The following is a 21,627-nucleotide window of genomic DNA, read 5'->3' as shown; positions in this document are numbered from 1 at the left end:
CGAATAAAAATTCACAAAAAATTTACAGCAAATAAAAATAATCCGGTTAATTATCCTGTACTGCCCTAACAGATAAACGGGGTTTCTTCTTTTTCCAAGATGGATGGACACTGATTGAACCTTTTCGAATCCTCTTCAAAATCCGAAAATTCCGTAGAGCAACTACTTCGGAATCAGTGCGTTTTGATAAAATGATTTTGCTTACAAAGTGCGATCTAGCAAGCTGAAGGTCATTGCGAGTAATGAGCATATAGAAAACAAGATCTCCTGTTTCTAGGGTTTATAATAAAACCTTAGAAACATTCCCCTTGGTGCACACCCCCTTGGATGTCAAAAAATTTGCATGTACACTAAACGATTTATAAATTTGTATAAGATTTGTAAAAATTAATTTTATTTATAGAACTATTTTCTTTTCCCTGAAAGAAATTCCCATCCCTTTATATGTCATCCACAAAATTTCACAATTTTTTAATCACTGGTAGGCAGCTTTGAAATAGAGTCCTTTAGTTATGGGTACCCTGAGCATATATTTGATTATTAGGGCTAGGATTTTTATGCTCTAAAATCTTGATCCATAAAAAGTCATTTATGCTCTTAAAAAACTGCAAATATATATACCTTTTTTTTTCATTCCTATATCACATAACATTAGTTTGAGCAAAATAATATGATAATGAGAAGTGATGATGCAGTCTTTACTATTTAAAACAACTTATTTTTTGTATGAACAAAAATTCTTCGTTTAACTAACTAATCTCATCAAGCCAAAATTTCCCCTAAAAATTTTCATTTTGAGTAGGTTTTTCCTCACAAATTCAGAATTACCGTGCTACCATCTATAGATAAGAATGCCTAGCCAAGTACTGTATTTAGTTTTAGAAAAGCATTGCACAAAATTAAAAAAAAGAATGTTCAAATAATTCTTGTTATTTGATGAAAACTCTCAAAATTTTCCACAAACGCTAAAAATCCCCCTACTACAAGTTACCATTACCGTCAACGATTGAGATGATTACTCTAATTACAGCCACACACCAGTGTTGCTGAAGGGCAAGTATTTCTTTGCTCTAAAAATTTATTGTGATTGCTGATTGGTTGAAAAACCAGAATTCCAGGTTTTTCAACCAATCAGAAACGACGTTTCATTTTTAGTGCAAGAAAATCACAAGCCCTAAATGCTCTTGTGACAAGCGGGAATCGAAAAAACCAGATTGAAATATGATTGTAATAGTGAATATTAAAAAATGTAATTTTCATCGAAAGCTATGAAATATGCAAAATATGCCTTAAAATTTTGAAAACATGCTCTATCACGTAAAAATAGCGAAATATGCAAGTAAGTAAAAACAAAAATATATACGTGTGTGTGTGGAGACAAATCCGTGCCCTACCGGTTATATTATCTGAAATAGCCCATTATACTGATTCATTTAACTTGCTGTTTACTCGAACTTTGATAAGGTTGTTGATTTAATGTCATCCTGTAGAAATCAGTGTGGTCCAAGTCTTTCAACTTTGCCATTTAGAGTTTTATCAGAGAAATCAAAGAAAATTTTCCTTTGTCAGCCTTAATTGAGTAAAACAGGCACTGGAGTGGTTAACTATAGTACAATCATCAGTCCTGTGTACATAATGTTTTGACATTAATATTGCACCCCCCCCCCTTCCTTTTTAGGGGCCTTTTCAGGAGTAACGTTGTCAGCAACTTCTATCCCGGGAATCAAAATGAAGATATAATTTCCAATATACAGTCAAGTTCGTATGTGTGGATTCAATTATCTAAAAAGAAATCCAAAGGTTTCTGTATTGGACTATATGAGATTATTATAAATGCCACAGCTTTATTCAAGTTACAAATGTTTCTTCTCTTCTTATGTACAAGAGATGTTTTCAAGAAATGCTTTAGATGTTCTTTGTTTCATTTCATTGCATGCTTTCATACATATGATGAAAGAAAGGATTTTTCGTTAAGTGCAATTTTTATATGGTAATTACCGGTTTTTAAAAAATAATTGGATGTTACATCATGTCAGTAATTCATGTACCTATTTTGCTCCTTGTTATTTTCTATTGGCCACGTATAAAGTGTAACGTTCTGAGTTATAGCACCTGTATATTTTTTCCGATAATGTCTCACAAAACCACTCGAGATGGCAAAGCACTAAGCAATTCGAAAGACGTCACAGATTAATTTTACAGAACAGCTATGTGCACATATTCACAAACAGCTATTTGACGAAACACACAAGAGAGAGCAACTTCTCCTACGTAAAAATTCTACAAAACCCCATCTTTTAGTTCTCCTATGGTGGCACTTACATACGGGCGAAGAAAGGTTCGAGAGAGTTCCACCATATTCTCGTGACCTCTTTACACTTCTCTTGGTGCTATGCCATCGCCAAATCATCGGGGCTGTCACCAGAATTTGCGACATTTTTGTTCAAATTTTTCCGGAAATTTACAGACAAATTCATTAATAGTTATTTAGAGGCGAAAATGACATAATGCATGATAAATAATGAGTATTTACATAATTTTCGTAACGATATTTTTCACAAAATACAGTCGAGCTCAATGATGGAAAATCCCTCTTGATGATGCGAGAAGTGTATGTGAAAAAAGCAAGGTCTTAAGAGTAGCTTATATAGCCGTTGTCGGTTGGCTATGTAACTATGAAGTCCGAAATCGACGAGTTCATGAATTGGTCCGCCAATATCCGAATTTCCAGGCTTTGGCCAGCAAGTTTATGAAGTGAATGGAGATCCCTGGCCAATGTCAGAAAAGAAAGGGCATGATTCGGAGTCATCGCCATCTGGCGTATTTTTTCTGCATATCGCGTAACCCAGCATATCGCAGTCACGATGCTGTAATATTCATTTATTTTTTCAAAATTCGACAGAAAAAACTTAAACTGTCTATAAATATATTATTATAAAATAAGATTTTCTCTCAAAAATTTATCTTTTTTTCTCTCTCCTCATGAAGCTAATCCAACACGGCTACTATACAGGGTGTCCTTCACGTGCTAGCACGAACATAACTTTTTCTCATCAATCGTCTTCGTACAGGTATGAATCCAAATTAAAAAATGCTCAACAGGTGTTCAAAAATTAACCTGTACCAGTTGTGAGTGAAAATTCAGAATGTAACGAAGTAAAAAAAAAACTAAATGGACTAAACTAAAAATAAGGACCACTGTGATATGTACTCTGTTCGCTCTAACTTGGGTCCTGATGTAAATAAACCGCTGTACCAATTTCTTCAAAGTTCTTCCACTTCCGAATTTATATCGATAATGAGAATTTCCACATTTTTAGGCCGTGTTGAACAAGTGTTACTACTCATACAGACTTGATACCAAATCGTCTCAACGAAAAACTATGTTCTGACGCCCCTCAGGATAGTAAACTACGGTCTTTTAATTACGTGAAGTGATTGTGTATGTGTGTTGTGACAGATACCGAATTAATGCTGTGAGAGTGCGCTATTGCATTGAATATTTTGAACAAACGACTTTGCTTCATAATTACAGGCGCTACCAAAGAATCGTGACCTTTCTATCACTGTGGTCTATTGCATATCATAATGAATCCCCAACTTCCTCAAAATGCTTCTAACTCTGCAGATGACAGTGTTGAAGTTCCCATTGCCCAGTGGAGACGCAAGTCTAGATACTACCTTAGATCGCATGCAAATCAGCGTAACATCCAGGACTCTTTGGACCAGTATCGCAAAGATTATCTTGGCATTTTGGACTTGGCGAATAACACTGATAGTATGAGTGATTTCAATGAAATTACCATCTCCTCACCTTCGGACTCGTCCAACTTCAATCAACTAGGTCTTTCGCACTGCAGCATTAGAGAGAAACAACATGAAGAGAATCTTCAGACTGCAACCCCAGATCAAAGTCTTGTTGAAATGGCTCAAAAAGAAACCTCAGAACAAAAGGAGGACAATCTTTTAAAAAATGAAGAATCTGGGTTTTTAGGAAAAGTTATTTCAAACACTATTCATGAAATGCTCAATCAAATCTCACAAATCCTGAAAGAACCTAATGAAGATAAGGAAGAGAGAAATGAAGAGGAAGATAAAGTGGGGAATACAACTTTCGGAAATTTAAACACGGACCTTACTGACATGGTGCCTAATTCAAATCAATCTTCCAGGAGTGAGGATACTGACTCAACTGAATCAAAAAATATTCAAAGAAAATCCAAATTTTTCATTACATCCCCATACTCGCAATTATCAAAAGAGGCTGGAAATTCTGATACAAATATTTACTCTCAAGTAATGGAAGAAACTGAAGATTTTCTTGATGAACTTGACTTGAATCCAGATCAGGTGGAAAAGATGGGAAAAACTGGGAAACAAGTAAAAAAGATTAAAAAATGTAAGAAAAAGAAAAAAATCAATAAAAAAATAAAAATGATTCTGATAATTCTTCTTCTACTATGGAGACAGAAAATGGGGATTGTTCTAACGAACAAACAGGAAATATTGTTTTCAAAAATAATCAACAAAATAGAGATTTAAATACCATCTTTCCTCAAAAAGCATGCTTGGAAAAATCTTTTTTGTTGGAATCAACTGATAAGAAACAACCCCTGGATATAAATAAAGATAAATTTGAAGAACGAAAGAAAGGGAAAAATCCTAACATTAAGGAGAATACTGAACGAAATAAAAACTCTAAACAAGATGACATGCTGAGTAGACCTGATGATTCATTTGATTTTTTAACATTTTCTGAGAGAATTTTATCTACAGAAGAAATCATCAAAGAAATTAGAACAGTCCTCAATTTCAAAAATGGAGAAGGGAGGAATTTGAAATTTGGTTTACCCTCTACACAACGTAAAACAGCACAAAAGAAATTAAATTCCTTGGCAAATTTAATCAAACATCAAACTAACACAGTTAAAAATTTGGTGGAGAGAAACAGAATTCCAAATCTGGATTCTTTGAGGGTTATAGAAATTCAAGAAAAAGATACTGAACTTTCAAGGAATATAATAAACGATAAGGAAATGGAAAAAGAAAGTGAAGGAGAAAGTAAGAAGAAAAATAAAAATCAAGTTGAACATTTTTCTATAGGTCTTAGAGATCAAAGTACTCCAAGAAAAATAATTATAAATAAAAACAAAAGTAATAATTTCTCTAAAGCATATTACCCACTTTCTAGTTCTTCAGAAAGTGAAGAAGAAAAAGAAAATCAACAAGGTTCTCTTGAGGATTTCCAAACTTGTGAAAAGAAAGGACAAAAATGTTTGGAATGTAAGAAACCCCTCTATGAACTTTTGAATTCGGAAGAATATGCACAGAAAATTAAAGATCTATATGCAGGAACACCAATGGATAACATCGAAGAATTTTATCATAATAGAATTGAACTAGCAACAGACTTTGCATATAGAATAAATCCAGAATTTGAGAAATTCCAGTTTAAAGAGTTCAAAAGAGGAAAAATTACAAACATTTTGCATATCTTAAGTTGCCTTATTGATATTGTAGAATCAACAAACCTTGAATCAGGACGACCATGTTTGTCAAAAGCAGCAAGAAAAAGGGCGAGGATGTATATAAATATAATTCGAGATTGCATTGAGGTAAATGAAAAATAATTTACTCAGATCTAATTTAAAAAAGGAAATATTCAGTTTCCGACTGAAGATGTTCCAAAAAAGAAAACTGTGATAATAGATGACTTCATGAAAACTTTTTCGTTTATCATTTCTCCCGATCAGTTATCAGATGATTTTTTCCATATGATACGATGACACGAAGGGAACGTAATGTCCTTATACGAAATTATTTACCTGCTTCACACTAAATCCGTTTCCAGACACAGATTTATGGCTTCGCCACGTGCTGGCTATTCGAATTGCTCTGTCCCCTATTCACGTTATAATTTAAAGTTCTTTACCACGAATTATTCAAATTTGCCGCCCCTCTGAACTTGCTACCCCGGCCCGCTTAACACCCTGTATATACAGCATCAGGGCCGCAACTAGAGAGGAGCAGGTGGGACTGGTGCCAGGGTCGTCTTAAGAGTATTATGGGGCCCTCCGGGCCAAGTGGTTTTTAGGAGGCCCTACATGGTAAATACTTGAAAATTTCAATCGGATCTCATTTTTGGGAGGGCCCTCTTCTCTTGAGGCACCCGGGCCGTGCTCGGGTGGGCCCATGAGTTAAGACGGCACTGACTGATGCCCCGAACTCCGAACCAGAGGGGTGCGCAAATGTTAACCTTTCATCTCTCCTTCAATATTAAAAGGGGGCGCCAAAATGCGTGCTTGCCCCGGCTGACCACGAATGTCGTTGTGGCCTCGTACATCAGTATGTATGTTGCAAGGTTTAAGGTAAATAGAGGGCCACAGCTGGATACTTTTTTAACTGGAGCTAGTAAGCTTTTGGCGTCCCCGTGTAAGGAAAGGTTAGGAGGAGTGGTGTTAAAGGGGCAATTCGGCGCCCCCTCTAGTTCAGCACTCGATACAGTGGACCCGCTCTACCTAGTTGCGGCTTTGTGTGTGTATGTAAATTAAAAACTGTTTGAAAAGAACGGTAGGTGTGAAAATTGTCTTAGTGCACTCTTCGATATTACCCGCATACAACGTTTTGTCTAGATCAGCGGTTCTCAATCTTTTTTGACCCACGGAGCCCTTTCCAGTACATAATTTCTTTGGCGGAGCTCCGTAGGCCTATTTTTTATTTACTCATCAAAGTTACTGATTTATTTTTATTCAAAAATATTAATAATTATTTTTTTCAAATTTACTTGTTCTTTTTTTAATTTCCTCGAGGGCCGCGGAGCCCTTGGGAGTTCACACGGACCACCGGTTGAGAACCGCTGGCCTAGATGGTTTTTTTTCATTGCAAAAACAGCATATAGACAGCCACATTCATATACGATACAAAAATAAATACCAAAATGACAGAATAATGAAAGCAAAACACACACAATGCAGCTCTTAGGGACGTATTTCCTCCCCGATTCATACTTAGGCTTTTAATAAATGTTTCAAAAGTTTGATATGGAGAATTTGCAAATATAAAAATATATTCCTTCAGATGTCTGATTATTTTTACTTATAATTTTTTATGAATTTATTATACACTGCTGGCCACCCAAATTGCAACACCAAGAAAGACAAGAGATATCGCAACAATATTTATTTTGTAGATAACATGTTGACCAAGCATCAAATGATTAAATTTATAGACTTCTGTGAAGTGTGGTTCCTGCCAAAATCAGTAGCCAGAGTAGCCGCCATTGTTGGAGATCACCGCTGCCACACGCCTCGGCATTGATTCAAAGAGACTTTGGATGTGTTCTTGGGGTACAGCAGACCAAGCAGCTTCCACGCGTTGCCCAAGTTGATCTGGTGTGGCAGCTGGGGATGTAATCTGGGTCAATCGTTGAGCAACCATGGACCACATGTTTTCTATCGGCGAAAGATCCGGAGAGCGAGCTGGCCAGGGAAGCAATTCAATCTGGCGATTGACGAAGAACCTTTGGACAATGCGTGCCACGTGTGGTCGCGCATTACCCTGTTGAAATATGGCTGTGGGCAAGCCCTGAAGGTAAGGAAGGACAACTGGCTTCAACAGCTCGGAGATGTAGCGCTGGCTTTTTAAAGTACCGGCAATGCGTACTAGAGGAGTGCGAGAGTGATATCCAATACCGCCCCACACCATAATACCCGGTGCAGGACCAGTGTGGCGGTGCATAACGCAGCTGTTCAGCATCCTCTCTCCACGGTGTCTCCAGACTCGAATCCGACCATCGTGGCGTTGCAGACAGAAGCGTGACTCGTCAGTAAAGACAATTTCATTCCATTGTGCCGTCCACATCCTTCTTTCATCGCACCATTGGCGGCGGAGACGTCTGTGGTTCTGCGTCAAGGGTAGACGAAGCAATGGACGTCTTGCGGACAGACCACTCTGCTGTAAACGGCGTCGAATGGTACGCGCAGACCCTGGATGATGCGGTACAGACTTAATGTGCTGTGCTATGGTTCGTGATGTGGCTGAGCGATCCGTCACTGCCATACGCACAATACGCCTGTCATCACGTGAAGTGGTGCACTGAGGTGGATGCGATCGAACACGTCGGTCCGTCGTACCCTCCTGCATCCAACGATCACATATCCGCATTACAGTTGTTTGGTTTCGTCCAACACGACTACCGATTTCCCTGAAAGATAATCCACAATCTCGGTAGGCCACTATCCTTCCTCTGTCGAACTCGGATACTTGATCAAAAGATGATCGCTGTTTTCTACGAGGCATAATTGATCGTTTTTTTGAAAAAAACCACAAGAAAAACACAATTGCCGTACTTCAAATCGTCGAAATCTCCAAGCCTTAAATAGCGCTTTGAAGTGGCGCCACAGGCGCGCGTGATGTGCGTTTGCGCTGAAATTCTAATCATTTGCATATCTCACCTCCGCTAATGCATGTTGTAAATTTCATATAATTTGCATGCTTCCTTCAGGGTGTTGCATTTACGGTGGCCAGCAGTGTAAATGGTTGGGCCCCGTGGTAGTTTGTACTCTTTTGGATGAGGTAACTAATTGGTTTTTTGCTAAAATGTTATAATCGAGATCCAATGCATTTCATTCAAGTGTTCTAAAATATACATCTCGGTTTTAGCGTAATCACGTTAGTTTATGAATGTCATTATAACCGAGTTTGAATGTAGGCTCATGTAGGAAAGCAAAAAAAATTCACTAGTTAGAAAAATTTAATTTTTTCTTCATTGGTTTTTTTTATTGTTATCAGTGCAAAAGCGCCAAACAAAGAATTAGTTTCCATCGCATGGAACTTCACCATACATTTCCTTTGAATTTGTCTTCTCCTCTCATTTTTTTATGGCAGCCTGAGAAGGAGAGCAATTCCTTTGTCCAGTGCATCCGAAATCCCATCACCCTCCTTGTCAAACCACTTAATAGACAATGGAAGACAGCAACCGCAGGTCCAGCCGAACCGTCATCAGGGAGCTCAAGCCTTTGCAATACATGATTGCAGCTTTCCGGTTACCCCAACCGTCCCAAAAAATGTGGATTTTCTCGGTTCAAAAAACCGCGCTCAGCGTTTGCAGTTGTATCTGTGCGTTGACAGAATAAAACTATAGATGATGCCTTCCCCCCCCCCCCCCCAACCTCAACAGCGTGCAACCGCGCCGTAGTCAGGTCCCAGCCTAACATCTGTGGTTACAAACATCACACCTTCCTTCACAGAGTTAAAAGAAATGACTCGGTAGAAGACAAAACAAAAAAAGAAGGAAAGTCGTCCCCGCAAGCATCAAACGTACTCCCGCTTGCTGATAAACAATCCGATGAGATGGGGGAAGTCAGTCACACATCGTCCCTCATAAACAGCACTCCTCGACAATTGACAAATGACTACGTTTTTCTGGCTACTGCAGTAGTATACGTGAGGGATTCACGAGGTTGTTTACAACCATGTAGACCATGTAGAGAGCTGTTGGATAGTGCATCGCAGTCAAGCTTTGTCACTACCGAATGCGCAAAGAGGCTTCGGCTGAAAAGAAATAAAACTTTCTGGGTTGAGCGGCTTAGCAGTAAACATAAACCAAAAACTGCATGTGGTAATTTCATCTTCAGATGACAAGTTTAGGCGCTCATTGGAGTTGCTAATAGTTCCGAAAGTAATGGGTTTCAGTCCTTCCAGATGCATCAAAAATACTGAAGTTTTCCCTCCAGAGAATATACGGCTAGCAGATCCCGACTTTAATGTTCCGAATAGAATCGACATTTTATTGGGTGCCGAAATATTCTTTGAGATTTTATGCGAACATCGGATTACTACATCTAAATTATCGTTGCAAGAAACTGTTTTTGGTTGGATAGTTTGCGGTGCTGTTTAAAACCAAACCGAAAGTAATGTGCGATATTGTCACTTATCGAATGAATTAGAACATTTAGATAACACCTTGAGAAAATTCTGGGACTTGGAATCCGTAAACAAAAACAAGCTGTGTTGGGGAAACGTTGAGAACAAACTCAAACGGACGACGGTCTTCGAACCCGAAAAAACAATTTTTATCAAAAACAAGCTTCGTGAAAGTACTGAGGCATTTCTTTGTGAAAAGCATTTTTGTGAAACTCATTCCAGAAATGAGGCAGGTAGATATGTAGTGCAACTACCTCTTAAATCAGATCAAACACAATTGGGAGATTCTTGGGCCATGGCTTGTAGAAGATTGAACACAACGTGCAAATGACTAGACAAGGATGGAGATGTGGAAAAGCTTTACGTGTCCTTCATGAAAGAGTATGAGGATTTGGGACACATGGAAGAACTCACCTCTGTTGCAGTTGATCACAACACCTACTATATGCCACATCATGGCGTTCACCGACCTTATAGTGCGAGTACAAAACTTCGCGTTGTCTTTGATGCATCCGCCGTCTCTTCTTCAGGGGTGACACTTAACCATTTGCTCATGAATGGTGGAACTATTCAACAGTATTTATTCCCAATTATGATGAGATTTCATCAACATAGATATACTTTCACCGCCGACATTGTAAAAATGTATCAGCAAATTCTGGTTGAATCCGGCCATTGGGATTTGCAGAGAATCGTGTGGAAAGAAAATCTAAACGATCCTGTTAAGGTGTTTAGATTATTGACTTTCACCTACGGTACATCTTGTGCTCCGTATTTAGCTACACGTGTGCTGAAACAGCTTGCGCTAGACGAACCATCTCGGTTTCCTTATGCAACGTCTGGTGCACTTGAGCTACATGACGCTCTAGAGCTTCAGCGTCAATTGATACAGATGCTCCAAACTTGTGGAATGGCACTTCACAAGTGGTGTTCCAATTCGACACTTTTAAACGCAGTCAACCATGGCGAGATTGGATACAGTTTTGATGACAAGGACAATGTCACTGTGAAAACGTTGGGCTTGGCTTGGTATCCCCAAAAGAACTATTTCACGTTCAGTGTAAGCTCAAACCTATCTTCCGATTACACCAAACGCACCGTTCTCTCGGATATAGCGAGACTGTTTGACCCTTTGTGTTTGCTAGGGCCTATCATAGTTAAGGCCAAAATATTCATGCAGCGTTTGTGGCTGTTGAAATTGGACTGGAATAATACACTTCCTAAAAAGGAAGCAACCGAATGGTGCAAGTTTATTACTGCCCTGCATTTTGTTAATGATGTATGCATTGATAGTTATTGCTTATCTGGTGAAGGTAGATCAATTGAAATACATGGATTCGCCGATGCTTCTGCTGAGGCTTATGGCGCAGCAGTTTACATGCGGTGTCTTTCTGAAAATGTGTACAGCGTTAAGCTTTTGTGTAGTAAGTCAAGAGTGGCTCCACTCAAGGTGACTACTATACCTCGTTTAGAATTGTGTGTAGCAGTGTTGCTGTCCAAGTTGATCAGTAAAGTCGTAGAATCTCTAAGGTTAGACCTTAAGAAAATTATTTTGTGGTCAGATTCAAAAATTGTTCTGACATGGATAAACACCTCACTTCATTTCTTGAAAACTTTTGTAGCCAATAGAGTGGCAGTTATTCAGGAAATAACTAGTAGATATAAGTGGTGCCATTTTAGATCCGAAGACAATCCAGCAGATCTGGTGTCACGTGGCTTGCCTCCTGACAAACTAATTCACAACGAATTGTGGTGGAGCGGTCCTGATTATTTGAGATCAGAACTTAGTTTTGATTTTGATTCACCTACGTTCACAGCTGAGGATGATACATTTGCTTGTGAATTCAAGAAATCCGTTGAACATTCATTGGTAGCAAGTGTTGATGATGTTATAACACCCATAATAGCAAGGGCCAGCAGATACACAACTACCATTAAAATAGTTGCTTACGTTCTTAGATTTTGTTCTAATGCGAGATCTAAGACAGACAAAAAATCAGGTCCACTCACTGCCCAACAACTTGACGTGGCAAGAATAAAAATAATCCAGATTGTTCAAAGGGAATTTGGTGAGGAACTGAGGAACTTGAAGCAAGGGGCTCAAGTCTCCACAAAAAGCAAATTGAAAAATCTTAATCCATTCATCGATCAGGAAGGATCGTTGGTGGTCGCATAAATGAAGCAGACATTTCGTACAATCAAAAACACCAGATAATTCTACCAGCCAAACACCGACTAACGAGACTGATTTTTGAATACTATCACCGTAAACACCTGCATGTAGGTTCTCAAACCTTACTACATCTCGTTCGCCAAACTTTTTGGGTTGTTGGTGCAAAAAACCTTGCAAGAAAAATAGTTCATGAGTGTGTAACATGCTTCCGTGCACAACCGACCACTCTTGAGCAAATAATGCGCAACTTGCCTAAGGAAAGAGTAAACAGAACTTTTCCATTCAACGTTTGTGGAGTAGACATTTGTGGCCCATTCTACGTAAAATTCAAGGGTCAGAGAAGTGGCCAATTGCATAAAATATATGTTTCTTTATTCGTGTGTTTCGTGACTAAAGCAATCCACCTAGAATTCGTGTCAGATTTGACAGCAGACGCATTTATTGCATGTCTAAAGAGGTTTTTTGCTAGGCGTGGGAAATGCTCATCAATATTCAGAGACAATGACACTAATTTCGTCGGTGCCAACACAGAGTTGAAACGTCTTCATCAGATGGTTGTGAAACCTGATGAATCTGTGGCTAATTTTTTCGCCTTCGAGGAAATCACATGGAATTTCTTACCTCCAAGAGCTCCAAATTTTGGAGGCTTGTGGGAAACTGGTGTCAAGTCCTTCAAGCACCATTTCAAAAGAACTGTTGGGTCTTCTAAACTGACGTTAGAAGAGTTTCAGACTGTTATGACCCAAACTGAAGGAATTTTGAACTGCAGACCAATTACACCTCTATCGCCAGACATCAATGACTTTGAGGTCCTAACACTAGCTCACTTTTTGATTGGACGATCGCTTAACACCGTTGTTGAGCCTGACCTGTGCCACCTTGGTGATAACCGACTATCTCGATGGCAGCTTACAACACGATTTGTTCAGGCCATCTGGAAGCGTTGGCAGATGGACTACCTAAGTTCGCTCCAGCAACGAAATAAGTGGCGCTTCTCAAAATCTAATTTGCAACCAGGTGCCATGGTGATCGTCAAGGATAATAATTTGCCACCGTGTAACTGGTTACTTGGAGGAATCGAAAAAAACATTCCAGGTCCAGATCACAAGGTTCGCGTTGTGACTGTTCGAAAATGGACTAATCAAACGATCCATAGCAAAAAATTTGTTTCCTCCCGCTTCAAGAGAAATGAAGTGACTCGATCTTCATGTAATTTATCATCTAGTGTGTGTTTATCATATTTAAGCGGATATATCTTAGTATTTGCATTTGTGCATTTTAGCTGCATAATTTCATTGCATATGATAATGTTTTTTTTCAAGCTTTTAAGAATGGATATTAATTTGAATTGACTGTACATATGCTTTTTAATTTTCAATCAATTGCAACGCGTGTTTGATTACAGCAGTTATGTGTTTAGATTTGTTTCAGTTCATTTTGATGCCTAAGATAGGATATGCCTATACAAGTAAGATGCATTTATCTTGCAAATGTATTATTAACATTATAGTTATATGCTCATGACTCTTCATAATTACTTTTACAATATGTATTGTGTACAAGTTTTGATTTCAAGCATTTTTTAATTTCTTTTGTATTGTGTTAAATTGATATTGGTTGTAATTAGCATTACAACGCCGGGCGGTATGAAAACGCCTAACTTTTTATCTTTTGCTCCCAACACAAGATGGAGTTGATGTCAAATTTCGCTTTTCGTTTCTTGTGTATTTCTTATTATTATTATGTCTCTCTCCCTCTCTCAGGGATGAAATGAAAGAGTGTATGTCACAACTCTCCGGTGGGAGGTTGTCTGATGTCCCCTGCGTGTTATTGCACGCATTATTGAATCACCCTTCTTAAAGAATTAAAATTTGTTGAGTTTAGAAACACAGGCGTGTGTTTCAGTTCATGGTATTGACCAGTGTCATCTGTCGATAAATAATATAACTAATCCGGCAATGTAAATTCTCGTTTATTGAAAAAATAGGTATTTTTGTAAAGATATCAACCGCATACAATGAGTGTTGTACAGAAGGTCTGTTTTTGACAGATATTTCTCTCGAGTTTTTTTGCAGTATGTTACGTTCGGATTACTTTCTTGGTTCAGACAAATCTATAGGTACGTTACATCCACAATGTATGTTTTAGGTAGGGGCGGGGTTCGTAGTGAAGGCTCACTCCCCTTACATATACATGAAGCAATGGGATTGTCTGGCGAAATGAAAAAAATAGTTCAAGAATTGACCGACAGATGGCGCTGTACCCGTCATGAGATGTAAATACGTGACCGTAAGAAAAATCGTAGAAAAGCAAACAGTGATGAAACCATCAGGAAAAAAGATGTAGTGAATTAGCTGTCACTCAAGAAATGTTTAATATGTTGTCCACCGTTTTCTCCTATGAGCCAAAAAATGAGCCTGTAAAAAGCGCACAACAGCATGTTCCGCAACAGATCGAAGTGTATCAGGGGGATGTCGTGAATATGTTGCGTAATGCGGTTTTTCAACTCAGCTGAATTCGCAATCGGACCACTGTACACAACATTTTTTAGATTACCCCCAGAAGTCACAAGGGTTCAGGTCAGATGATCGTGGCGGCCAAACTGTTAGAAAATGAGGACTGATAACTCTGCCAACATGGAGATTCAACATAGTTGCTTTACTAGTATTGCAATATGTGCAATATGCGGAGGAGCGCCATCGTGCATGAAAATTGTGATATCCCCACATCCGCGCTGTTGCAGTGCTGGAATGAACTGGTTGCGCAAAAGAAATTCATACCGTGTCCCATTGACGGTACAGGTTACAGGATCCGAAGGACCTATCTCGTCGAAAAAGAAACGGCCAACGATAAACGCTGCCGTAAACCCTCACCACACAGTGACCTCAGGAGGATGAAGAGACATTGGTTGAATTTGAAACAGAAATCTCTTGCGCGCCCATATCCTGGACTTTTGTATTGACAGAACCTTAGAGATGGAAATCGGCTTCGTCTGTCCACAAAATGTTCCATGGCCATGCATGGTCCACTTTCATCCCAGCAAGAAATTACAGGGCGGAATTTATTGGCAGATCCGCAGGAAAAAACTTTTGTACATGCGTAATTTTGTATGGATAGCATTGCAGGATGTTTCGTAAAATTTTACGAACCGTGCCGACAGGCATGTCTAAAGCTCGGCCAATTCCTCGGGCATTGCACGTTCCCAAAGCACTTCTTAATGCTCCCTGCACTGCTGTAACCGCTTACTCCACTGACGTCGAAGCAACTGCTTTCCTCCCTCTGCCACATTGCACGTCCAACGAACCGTCTTTTCGAATTTACCAATCATCATCTGTAGACCGTTTGCAGACATCGGACCAGAGCCACTTCTAATACCCGTTAATGTCCGGAATTTTTTTAATGCAGATTCCACACATTCACCCTTCTTGTAAAAAGTTTCGAAAGCAGAGCTTGATCCTTCAATAACAACGTCATGACGACCTACTGAGACGCAGAGAATTACAGAACCTGCACGTTCCCGGCATTTATCACAATGGCCACGTGCGGTGCGCATGTCGACTTTTCATTTGCATCGTAATGACAAGTATAGCGCCATCTATTGGCCAATTTTTGCGCAATTTTTTCTTTTGTCGGACAAAATACTATTGCTTCATGCATATTTAAGTGAAATCACTGCCATAGGAAGGCGGGTGCGATGGCTGTGGCCCACACCGGGTACCAGCTCTGAAGGGGTGGCAGAAATGTCGGTTTGTATTAATGTGCTTTTTTGTCACATTTTTTGCCAACATGTCAAAAAATTTACATCAGTGGTTCTCAAACTTTGCGAGCCCGCGCCCCGGTTTCCTTCATTTTTGTGAGTTTAAAGCTCAGTCAAACGCACGACCAACAGAAAATTAATGACAAAAAAGGAAACGGCTAATCACTCGCGGCCCGGTATGAATGATGTCAGGGCCCGGTACTAGGTCCGGCGGTTGAGAAACACTGATTTATACATGGCCTTCAAAATTGTAATTGTAGCAAATTACGGGCGAACGATGTGAGGCCGTAATTATTTTGCATTATTGTGTGATGCGTGGAGTGAGGGGGTGTTCTGTCGCGTTTCTTTTGAACTGTGCTGGTGCTGAAGTAAGTAAACAAACAACCGGTCCTTGTGATTCACGTCTCATCCCTGCCACACATATCATTCCCCAAGTCGTTCTGTGCAACAAGATGATATTTTTAACCCGAACATCATAATAATGTAGTCGGTGCGGAAATGTTTTAAACAGTAGGGTTGGTAGGTATCGTCCGGTCTAGAACCGACCATAAAGTAAACAAGTATGTCTATTTCGATATGCCACGTTAGTGGTCATTCAAGTATTATGTTAGCATCACCGATGGGGGGAAGAGGGTTTCCGATTTGCTGACAAAAAAGGGGGGGGTGATTATGCTTACCTCATTAACTATCCTTCATGAAAATGTGAAATAGTCTTAATGACATCTTACTCGGGAACAGCTTTGGTATAAGGGACAGGTTGGCGATTTTCGGCGACTTTTTTTTCCCGGCGCCAAATATGTCAGACGGCCCGAGAAAAAGCCGCCAGACACTACGTGCGCCAGAAAAAAAAAGTCGCCAGCATAGAAAACAGTAAAAACAAATGGCATAAACAAAAATAAGCAGTGGAGTATTTAAAAAATAAAACTGGATAAAAAGAAATGAAATCAGGGTTTAAATAAAACCCGGACCGTTGTGAATAAATAACGGTCCTGCTGTATAAATAAAAATATTCTATGTATTATAAATTAAAACCCGGACTCTCTTTCCGAGAATCCGGGTTCTTATAAATAATCAACGGTCCTGCATGTTGTATAAATAAACATATTCTATTTATTATAAATTAAAACCCGGACTCTCTTTCCGAGAATCCGGGTTCTTATAAATAATCAACGGTATAAAATAAATAAATAAAATAAAAAGGATGCAGGGGCATCCTGCATGTAGAAAAGAATAAATATTGGAAAATATTAAAGGTACAACCTGAGGGAAAAGAAGTCCAAAATAATTCCAATTAATCCGACACACACACTACATCATATATACGGAAGGAAGAGAAAATATGAACTATCCCAACGGTTTTTCAAAACGCCGCGGCTATTAAGTGACGTCATTTGGAAGAAAAAAAGAGAGAGGATAGAATGAGAAAAAGAGAAAACCAGTTTGAAAATGGCAGTAAAACCCGTTTGAAAGACGCGCTAGGACACTAAGAACACGGAAAAACAACAGTCAGCGCCACCGACTGACAGAATTCTACGAACATTCTGGAACAACGACAACCCAGCAGAACAACAACAAACCAGAGCGCGCCAACGATGACAACTTATCGCCGGAAAAAAAGTCGCCAATTTGGCGTGTCCCTTATACCAAAGCTGTTCCCTTACTCGGTGTGGCAAAAACGAGAAAAACATTTCGCTAGTTTGTGGGCACCTGAACTAACGTACTCCCTATTGAGAACTCCCCTACATAGCCACTTTAGTGATCTCTAAATGTTTCGCGAATCCAAGTGATCTGGAAATGAGTCTGGACCGCTCAAGTACTCTGGAAATGTGTCACGCGTCACTCAAGTAATCCGTAATTAGGCCGCAGATCACTTAGGTGATCTGGGAATGGGCCGCGGGTAACTTGAGTGCTGTAGAACCGCAGTGGGTGCCGCTTAAGTGCTCTAAATCTATATCACATGTCACTCAAGGTATCTCTGAATGTGCCACGGATGGCTTGGAGGCCTTTCACACGGAGCGGATGCGGGTCCCGAAGAAGTTTTAACTATTGGAATATACTGAGCCTTTCAGACGAGCCGAAATATCTCCGCAACTAGGAAATGTTCATGCGGAAATGTCAAAATTATATCCGAAATTTTAAGTTTTAAAAATATTCCTTGCATAAAAAAAAAAAAATTTTGTTCGTTGGAGGGGGAGAGAGAGGGGAGCCGCACAAAACCTACTACTCGAGGCCCCCTCCTTCCGCAAACGTCTGATTCCACCAATATGCGGGGGAGGCAGAGCAGATGACGAAATTTTGCTGACAATGATGGGAGGAGGGTTCAGAGTTTTGCCAACGGGGGAGGGGTCAAATGGCTAAAACTTAGCAGACGTAATACTGTACTTGAACGGCTCCTTACTCGTGTTTTTCATTCATAAAAATCTGTTTAGAATAACAAAAATTGCTTCCTCAGTAAATTTAATTTTATATTTTGGTAGAAATAGGGGGTGACAAGTTAAAAATTCGCATCGGGTGCCACCAGACCGTGCTACGCTACTGGGTGAAATATCAGGTAATTCTGGTCAGTGGTTCTTTTTTACAGCCTTATCGAAACGTACTTTAATTATAATCACCCTGTATGTATCCCGTCGGTTTTATTACTGCGTGATTGAAAACAAATATATATTCTGAAGCGAAAAATGTGGTTTCAACTCATAGGGGAATTATATAGAATTTGTAGAAGAGAGATTCAGAATATTAAATAAACAAGTTCAGGTCATATTTTCAGCGGTCGAGGAGCAGCGGCTTGGCGGCCGCGAACACTCTGTAGAAATTCTGAGCGTAATACTAGTGGAAAAAAACAACTATATATATATAAGCGTACCCCTACTTAAGCGGACTACATATTTTCACCGATAGCTGGCAGCACATTTTCCAAATAGAATGTGAAAAATTTAATTAAAAAAGAAATTTTCCTCGAAAAAATATCGATGAGGTGATCAGAAAATAACAAAAAATAATAATAATTCATTAATACGAAAAACATGAACGTTTTAGTTTGCGCAGAAAGCCAGGATTTTATGAAGTAACAAAATTTTGACGTCTCAAAATAATTACGTTTATTCTCAACAGAAAATGCTAATAAGGGGCCATTCAAGTATTACGTAAGCATATTTTCTGCCGTTTTTGACCCCCCCCCCTTGTTAGCAAAAATCAGGGACACACTGACCCCCCTCCCCCAAAGTTTCGTCAGCAGATTAGAATATTTCATATCTTCAAAAAGGGATGGTTGATAACGTAAGAAACTTCCAAACCCCCTCCCCCCACCCTCGATGCTGACGTAATACTTGAATGACCCCTAAGCCCCTTGATGATAAAGTTGAAAATGTTTTCATGGCGTTATCTATCGACAACACCAGACCGGTGGTCCTGCTGAATACAATAGGCAAGCTACTGGACAAACTTCTCACTCAAAGGATGGAGTTTGCATTGGAAATCACCAACTGGCTCAGTGACAAACAATATGGATTTAATAAAATTCGTACGATTCATGGGGCTCTTCACAATTCATTTAACAATACCGAGAACCACAGAAACGAAGGAAAAATGTTGCAGTTGTATCTGTAGACATCAAGGGTGCATTTAATAGTATAAAACACTCGTCAATAAGCAATATCCTCTCTCAAACCCCAATACCAAATAACGTACAAGAACTTGTTCTAAACAATATAAGAGATAGAAAAATCTCACTATTCACGGACAAAGGGCCTGTTTCCACCATACAAGCTAAGGAATGACCCAGGGGTCACGTAGTGGCTCTCTACTTTGGAATCTGGTGACAAACGATATCCTCACAATGGACTGGACAAATGACATCGACATACAAGCATACGCGGAAGATATGCTTATTACCATAAGTGGTAATCGTAAACAAATCGTAAAGCACACCAGAAAGGCAATGGCTATGGTAAATGTCTCTCTTACCAAACACTCTCTTCAGGTCGAAACTTCTAAATGCAATTTTATTTGGATTGCATCCAATAATCAAAGGCCACTGGTCATTCATCTTCAAGGGGAATCCATCAAAAATACTAAATCCTTTAAATACTTAGGAGTCATCTTGGATAGAAATCTTTGCTGGCAATCACATCTCAGCTATATTGAAGAAAAAGCCACAAACAATCTCGTGCAATTTAGAAGATTCGCCGGCTCCCAATGGGGCATGAGCACTAACTTTAGAAGTATACTGTACAAAACTGTGATATACAGGTCAATAGCCCATGGAACCTCAGTATAGTATAGAAAGCCCACTGTGAATATCTGTCGGATACTTCAGTCATTCAGCTACAATTTTTACTTTATATCACGGGGATATACGGCATTACCCCAAATAGCCCTCTCCAAGTTATATGCGGACAGATCCCAGAAGATGTTCAGCTTACTTACGAGGTTAAAACTGTTAATCTACGGCTTAACGAAGATATCCAACCAGATGATAAATTCTCGCAGTTATCATGGAAAAAAAATCATGGGAATGAGAGATCACCCGGCAGAAGAGATTGCACCAGTACAAATACTTCTCCAGAATATTCGGGAACTACGTGGAAGAACAATATACACGGATGGGTCAAAAACAACGGAGGGAGTGGGAGCAGCTTACAGCATATTCAGCGACAACGAAGAAAGAGATTACTGGATCTCAAAACTTCACGATCGGAATACAGTATTCCAAGCTGAAATGCTAGCCATCAAGAAAGCTGTAGAAGTGGCAAAAATATTTAATAATACTATAATAAAAACAGACAGCCCGTCCTCTTTGAAAGCTCTCAAAGACCCACTCACAACAAATCCAATGGCCCGTGAAGTTCGTAAGCTACTTATTCAAGACAGCAAAATACATCTCTGCTGGGTTAAAGCTCATAACAAAGATCCAGGAAACAAGAAGAGAGCTGACTTCCTCGCAAAACTGGCCACCAAGGAAGGAACCCCCTATACCCTACCAATCTCTCAATCAGTATACAAAAGAAAGTGGATGCAAGAATCATTACGTCACTGGCAAGAAAGATGGGGCACTGAATGTACAGGGCGTAAGATTCATGGAATTCTACCCAAAGTCAGTATACACCACTTGCCATGGCCCAGAAACATCACCATCTTTTTCACCGAACACGGGCCGTTCCCGGCCTATCTACCAAGATTCAAGATTCAAAATAGTAGCCTCTGCCTCTGCGAAAAAGAGGGAAACGATTTTCATTTCATCTCAGAGTGTCCCAAGACCAAAGGAGTTCCATTTTAAATTACCAGACAGGGACAAGCTGACACTCTGGAAACGACGCATCATCAGAAGTGCAATGAATGCAAAGCATAATAAAACTTGTGAAACATCTTGAAACATGCAAAACTGAATTCAGACGTCCAATTAACCGGACAGACGATTTCGATGACCGAATGTACTGCTTTAGAACCAAGACCGAAAATTCCTAGCCAGCATCCCATGATCACAAGATTCAGGTGTAAATAAAGATTAATTCAGGCAGCCCTTCCTCCATCGGAGATACCCTCTCTACATCCCAATTACAGCATTCAGATGTGAATGTGCATGGTCGGTCAGTGTAAATTAGCGCGTGCTCAATCATTTTTCTTTGGTATATATGTATATTATTATTTTTTTTTCATTTTTCTCTTTTGTTAATCCTGATTGTATTGTGCTCAATGTTCTCTTTTTTTATTGTTTCCATAGAATGTATATAATAGTGGGAATTAGCGTGTATTTAATCTTTTTTCGATGATTTAT

General features: G+C 39.4%; 3 protein-coding genes across 3 annotated transcripts; all 3 read left to right on the top strand.

The window, feature by feature from the left end:
• Positions 1–3,588: 3,588 nt before the first annotated feature.
• On the top strand, positions 3,589–12,100 carry LOC149085695 (uncharacterized). The gene is made up of 2 exons (XM_089232393.1): positions 3,589–4,174; positions 10,260–12,100. The coding sequence occupies exons 1-2, from the start codon at positions 3,589–3,591 to the stop codon at positions 12,098–12,100; spliced, it is 2,427 nt and encodes an 808-aa protein (XP_089088519.1).
• Positions 12,101–12,336: 236 nt separating this feature from the next.
• LOC149085694 (uncharacterized) lies at positions 12,337–14,685 on the top strand. The gene is made up of 2 exons (XM_089232392.1): positions 12,337–13,306; positions 14,609–14,685. Exons 1-2 carry the CDS (start codon positions 12,337–12,339, stop codon positions 14,683–14,685), a joined length of 1,047 nt encoding a protein of 348 aa, XP_089088518.1.
• A 5,676-nt stretch (positions 14,686–20,361) lies between these two features.
• LOC149085693 (uncharacterized) lies at positions 20,362–21,129 on the top strand. Its single transcript, XM_089232390.1, has one exon. The coding sequence runs from the start codon at positions 20,362–20,364 to the stop codon at positions 21,127–21,129; it is 768 nt and encodes a 255-aa protein (XP_089088516.1).
• The last annotated feature ends 498 nt before the right edge of the window (positions 21,130–21,627 follow it).

This window comes from Pholcus phalangioides, unplaced genomic scaffold, assembly GCF_987345545.1.
Source record: "Pholcus phalangioides strain wild (caught in Gottingen) unplaced genomic scaffold, Ppha-v1.0 ptg000005l_1, whole genome shotgun sequence".
In the NCBI taxonomy this organism is placed as follows: Eukaryota; Metazoa; Arthropoda; class Arachnida; order Araneae; family Pholcidae; genus Pholcus; species Pholcus phalangioides.
Note: the sequence above shows the minus strand (reverse complement) of the source record. Positions and strands in the feature narration are given on the sequence as shown.

What these genes read in the sequence shown, in the direction of transcription:
- LOC149085695 (XM_089232393.1), top strand. Translation starts at nt 3,589, where the DNA reads ATGAATCCCCAACTTCCTCAAAATGCTTCTAACTCTGCAGATGACAGT. An exon ending in TTCAAATCAATCTTCCAGGA is followed by an intron (nt 4,175 to 10,259) that starts GTGAGGATACTG and finishes GCAAATGACTAG; the next exon opens with ACAAGGATGGAGATGTGGAA.
- LOC149085694 (XM_089232392.1), top strand. Translation starts at nt 12,337, where the DNA reads ATGCGCAACTTGCCTAAGGAAAGAGTAAACAGAACTTTTCCATTCAAC. An exon ending in TGAAGTGACTCGATCTTCAT is followed by an intron (nt 13,307 to 14,608) that starts GTAATTTATCAT and finishes TTTTCAACTCAG; the next exon opens with CTGAATTCGCAATCGGACCA.
- LOC149085693 (XM_089232390.1), top strand. Translation starts at nt 20,362, where the DNA reads ATGGGAATGAGAGATCACCCGGCAGAAGAGATTGCACCAGTACAAATA.